The sequence below is a fragment of the Wasmannia auropunctata genome, unplaced genomic scaffold (genome assembly GCF_000956235.1).
Source record: "Wasmannia auropunctata unplaced genomic scaffold, wasmannia.A_1.0 LD336097.1, whole genome shotgun sequence".
Taxonomy (NCBI): Eukaryota; Metazoa; Arthropoda; class Insecta; order Hymenoptera; family Formicidae; genus Wasmannia; species Wasmannia auropunctata.
Window position 1 is genome coordinate 1,228,384 of NW_012026793.1, and position 6,126 is coordinate 1,234,509.

The window sequence follows — 6,126 nt, forward strand, 5'->3', positions numbered from 1 at the left end:
CAAAATGAGCCGGACTTTCTGAACTTTGTCATAACCGGAGACGAATCCTGGATGTTCGAGTACGACCCAGAATCGAAAAGGCAGAGTAGCGAGTGGCACACAAAATCATCCCCCCGCCCCAAGAAAGCGCGAATGAGTAAGTCACGCATCGAAACAATGCTCATTGTCTTCTTTGACGTCCAAGGAATCGTCCATTATGAGTTTATACCGCAGGGACAAACTATCAACTCAGCCTTTTACCTGAAGGTGCTCAAGAGATTGAAACGCCGGGTGAGGACTGACATTAAAGACACGGTCAAGCTCCACCATGACAATGCCACCAGTCACACGGCCTTCATCGTTACCAACTTCCTGGCCCGGAGCAACACCCCGGTGGTCCCCCAACCCCCTTACAGTCCCGACTTGACTCCATGCAACTTTTTTTTGTTTCCCCGACTCGAGAGAGAGCTGAAAGGAAAACATTGGGAGACCGTGGAAAACATCCAAAAGCATGTTACAACATTTCTGAGAGGCATTCCCGTCGAGGATCGTTTCAGGGTGCCTTTCAGGCGTGGCAAACACGTCTCCGCAAGTGTATTGCGATGCAGGAGGAGAGTATTTTGAAGAATTTTAAGCATTTGTACAAGTACGATCAATAAATCTATTTTTCCCAGAAAATGCGCATTACTTTCATAATGGACCCTGTATTGTAGAATTACATTACTGCAAAAATATAAAATATTATTTATCGAAAACTATTGCAAAGATCGTAAAATGGTACAGGACTTTTTTGTTCAGTTTGGTCTACACTACCTCCCCACAAGCGCTGTACCATTGAGTATGAGACACCCTGTATATCTCTTATTTTTTGAATTTACATTGCATGGATAACATTATTACACAAACATGAAAGATATGAAAATGTAAAATAAATTATAATATTTTCATATAACAATAATTTTCATACATAAAAAGAGTATTTTTAATTACTCTGAATAAAATTATAACACTGCAATGTATTAATAGATGCATATTTTTTAGACATTTAATTAATATAAAAATAATTTTTTATTTTGTTGATGACAAAACTTAACTAAATAGCATCTTAATGACTTTATAATTTTATTTATATGTATATTACACAAAAAATGGTGACTAGAAAAATGGAAGAATTTTATATTTAACCATTTTAACATAAAATACTTATATGAAAATAATAAATGAAATTTATCTTAAGAATATTGAATATCAAACAAAAAAAGTAGATAAGAAAAAATAAATATTTCAATAACTTCTGAAAGAATAAAAAAAAATTATCTTAACTTTTAAAATAATAAAAATTATTTTAACTTTTCTAAAATTGTAAATTATAAAAAAATAATAAAAACAAGTAGATTCTTTTTACTTAGAGCTTTTCAATTAATTTTTCCATTTGCTATTTATAAATCATAATAGCTTTTTTTGTTTTTCCATTTTTTCTTTATGTCTTTTCATTCTAGCTTCTTCTCGTTCTGCTGCTTCTATTCTTTATTGCATGCTCCATTTGTCTAATTCTTTTGCTGTTCTGCTTTTTTTCCTATTTGACTTTGAATCATTTTCTTTTTCGTCACTGTCAGAATTAGATGGTGATTGTGCTGTCTTCAGATTTGGATATTTCCTTTTTTTTAAAGTTGATGATATTGAAAGAGGTTTCACTATTGGTTTTTCACCTAAAATAGCCTCCATTTTATCGTAAAATTTATATGTTTTCAATTCTGCTCCACTCTGGTTGTTGTGGTCTTTTACTTTAGTGTATGATTTTCGAACATCTTTGAATTTGTTTTCACACTGAGTACCACTAAAGCTCCACAAGGGATTTTCTTTTTTCAAATCATCCGCTATCATTTGCCACATTTTATTATTTCTAATACGAGTACTTTTGAAATCACTTTTGTGGTTTTTCCATTGTGAAATTAGTACCCTCACAGCATTGGCATCTGTCCACTTAACTGGTGGAGAACTCGATGAAAGAAAAGAAGTACAAGTATCTACAATAAAACATTTATATAGTAGCAATTAAACAAAGAAAAGCCAAGTTTTCATTTATTCAATCAATATATACCTAAATTGTTATTAGATGTAATTAAAACAAGTTCGTCCGAATCAGTTGTACCAGTTTCATCAGCATCTGAAGAAACAATACTAATCTTACTTCCTACAACAAAATTTTCATATTAATAAAAAAAAATAATAATAAAAATCAATAATCTATTTATAAAAATATACATACTTAATTTATTACTGATTTTAAGATTAAAGAACTGCCTTGCTTCTACAGTATCAGGAATCATCATAATAGCATTAGCTATAAAATGTCATGCTTATTAATTTATTATAAAACATTATACTTTATATTATTACAAAACATATTCTAAATATAAACATATATAAGTTTTACTAAAAAAATTTGTTCACGAAAAATATATGCAGATTTTATGTAACATGCAGATGAATAAATGATACAAATTATTTTAATATAATATAATGTAATTATATCGATAATATATGTATAATAACTTAAAATTTCTTATTTAAATTTCCTTATGGATCTCTTGTGATACACAAAACGGGATAACTGTATAAACATCTTTAATAATTTTAAAATTACAGAATATTGAAATTTATAAGCTCCTGTGGTGAATTAATAATACTTACTAATTTTATCGCGAATAAATATTTGTCTGTCGACTATGGGTGCTTTCCAATTGTAAAATCACTAGACACTTTTGTACACACAGCGACACAAATGGTGTTCTAATTGCCGTAATCATCGACACAACCCAACACATTCATACTTAACTCAAGGCTATAACAACGCAAATAAGAAGATTTGCGAAAATTAATAAAAAGATTCAACCGTTAATATCGTCCGAGGAAGAGGACGAAAATAAAATAATAGTTGTCAGCAGCGAAAGTTCGAACGAGTCAATAGACTTGAGAAGGAGGAGCGAACACAGGAAGAGACGACAAAATATCGCGGCTAAAACCAACGCATCAAGGGCGAGAGATCCCGTCGAGGTGTATACAACTCATCGTCAAAAGGATGTGTCAGTCGTACAAAAAAGTCAGTCAAGGACCCGAGGATCAAATTATTCGTACGAGGAGAAGAAGGAGCAGGAGATACAATCGCAATTTCATGAACACCAGCCAGACGAGCTATGGGACCAATTGGAATTAGCGAAAACTTTAGCCTATAAGGCAGATTCGCATGCAAACGACAACAATGATAAACCGAATATATGGATTCGTAAGCGAGACGATCCAAACAATAAATTAAATAAATCTTGCAATTCTTCGAGCAACGAAGATAACCACTTCAAAAAAGAGGAAATGGCGAGGAGTAAAGAGGCACTCTGACGACCCTACAACAATGAAAATTTCAGCCAATGGCGGAAACAACAACAGAAGATCTCAGAATTCCAACCGGAAGAATAAAGGCTGGCGAGGAGTAAACAAAAACTCTGATAATTCGTCAAGAAAAAATATAAATGATAAGCCGAAATACAATAAAGTAACGGCAAAACACAAAAAGAGGGCTCAAGATACAGCAATACTCGTCTGTGACAATAGTCAATCAAGATCAACCAATAGCAGAAGAGCTAGAAAAAATCGCAACAAATTACTAAAAAAGAATTCAGATAAATCTAAAACTCCATCTGAATATCAAAATACAACAAATAGTCAAGCCGAGATTATTAATAGCAGCCTGAATAATAAAATAATACCATTAATAAATAAAGCTGATATAATCTTAAAGAGACTCGCAATGAAAATGCGCACTAATGCGGTGACGCATGCGCACAAGCCAGAAAGGCTAACCGAGCGGGAGGCGGCCATCTTGTCTTCTTCTCGAGTATCTAACACGTGGGTGACACACCGAAAACCTGAAACTCAGAATATTATTCGCGAAAAGTCGCGAAAACATAGTAAAAAAGATAAAAGGAAGCGTAGGAGCAACAAGATGGAAAACATAGATAAAATTCTACAAGAATTCTCAACGCCGAGGGAGTTACTACAAGAATTAAACAAACTGACAGACGAGGTAACCTCTCGCACGAAGAATAAAGAGCTAATGTACTCGTTGGCGGAAAAGGTGATCAAGTTAAGAAAAACACTAAACGAACTACCGGAAATCGAGGAAAATCAGCAAGAGCTAGATAAAATAAATAAAAGCTGGGAAGAAAAAACCAGAAAGTTAATAGATTTAGCGAATAAAAAACCGTCAGAAATAATCACGATAAAAGATGAATTCTCAGTCAAAAATGAGAATCAAGAAGAGACGTACAACGATACGATAAATATAACAGCTAATTGTAAGTTACCACCGCATAATTTAGCTGATAGAAAATTTAGGATAATAATAGACATAGTTAACCAGGGGGTTAAGATACGAATAGAAGTTCCAGGAATCGACACGGAAGATCGGGAACCGACATGGCATCCTGAAGAGGAGGTACAAACACCGTCAACCGGCATTCCAGATAACGAAAACGACTGGCAGCAATTAACCGGAGGACAAAGCAACATTTATTCAGAATCCGAAGGCGAACAAGAAACACAACAGATTGAGCAGCCGGCTAAAAAACGTAAGACAAATAAAAAGAAATACCCGAAGAAACTAATGCCATGGGAAAGATCACCGAAACGAGAACCAACTATTAGACAAGTAGTCTCAGCAAATCAAAATAAAGACGCAAAGGGAAGATTCTCGTTTGGTAGAAAATCTGACAAGCAACCAAAGGGGCAAAATATAAAGGAAATAATTTACAAAATCATTCCTTATTGTACAGTCAGATTGTCTCGCTTAGATTCTCCAAGCTCACAATCGGCGAGGAGAATGCAATCATCCGCTAATAGAGCGTCGGTTGCATCGGAAGATTTTGCGAGTAGCAATGAGACAGCCACAGAGCAGCCGGAGAAGCCGATGGGGGTAGCCGACATGATCGCTGCCGAATGGCCAATGGATATCGCAGGGGAAGAAGTAGTCGAATACTCGGAGAATAGTTTCCGAGCACAATACTCACCGATGTCTGAGGAAGGAGTTGCAGCGGAACTTCAGAGATAGATAGCGGAGGCAGAACAGCATGGGGATTACGGGAAGTTCAAGCCCGGTCGGGAAAGTCCATTGCAGCCACAAGGCGAAGAGCTGCAATGATGAAGAACGTTGTAATACTCTATGCTGACTTGACATGCCAATAAGCAGGATGCGATATTTAAACTATATTTACATTTATTATCCCCTATACTATAACATAGTTGTAATGTCAAAATAATATATAGTTCATACGTTTATATATAAGAATGTAAAATTATACTTACCTTAATTCCTCTTCTCACCTATAAATATAATAATTATAATAGAGTGAATTCGCTCAAAATATAGTATATTAAAGTCACTTACCTGCGTAGAGTCACTTACCTGCGTAGAGTCACTTGCCTGTGTAAAGCCACTTAGCGTATAGCGTCAGGTAAAGGTCATAATTAAATATTCATTTTAAAAGAGATCTAATCCGATAGATACTCTTATTTTCTGTTAAATAATAACATGGCAAAAGGCCAGTTTGATTTAAATACTTTTAAGACTTTGTATCCGATAAAAGTTAACGTAACAACATAATATTATACACACGGGTGTATCTTAACGTAATAAATGTTTCCAACGGAGAAAATCCGAGATTCCATGTAAATTGGCAAAAGCGCAATAACTTGCCATAGCAGCGTTGAATTCGTGTTCGTTAATAGCGCGATAATGCGTAAAGGCCGATATCCAACCGAAATATCGGACAAAATTGTAAACTCGCCAATAAAACGCTTTAATATACAGCGAGGCGCGATATAAAGTCTTTTCATTCAATTCGATAAATTATACGTAACGCAGAATATGATTTCTAGATAAATTCTCAAATTTTCGATGAGACAGTCTTAAGCTCTCATCTCAGTTCTCGCTCATTGGTCGATTAACGACATCAAGCAGCATATTCTGACCAACGACATATATATATAGACCGAGCATTCTGTCCACAGCATGAAGCCGAAAGTTGGCAGAATACGACTGAGAGAGATAGCATTTGCGGGGAATGCTGTCTCATTTTATCTTATAGTAAGATT

General features: G+C 34.8%; 1 protein-coding gene and 1 pseudogene across 1 annotated transcript; both read left to right on the forward strand.

Moving 5' to 3' along the window:
• Window positions 1-51: 51 nt before the first annotated feature.
• Window positions 52-613, forward strand: LOC105462597 (annotated as a pseudogene).
• A 3,256-nt stretch (window positions 614-3,869) lies between these two features.
• LOC105462513 lies at window positions 3,870-5,317 on the forward strand. The gene is made up of 2 exons (XM_011709159.1): window positions 3,870-4,331; window positions 4,419-5,317. Exons 1-2 carry the CDS (start codon window positions 3,980-3,982, stop codon window positions 5,081-5,083), a joined length of 1,017 nt encoding a protein of 338 aa, XP_011707461.1. The 5' UTR covers window positions 3,870-3,979; the 3' UTR covers window positions 5,084-5,317.
• The last annotated feature ends 809 nt before the right edge of the window (window positions 5,318-6,126 follow it).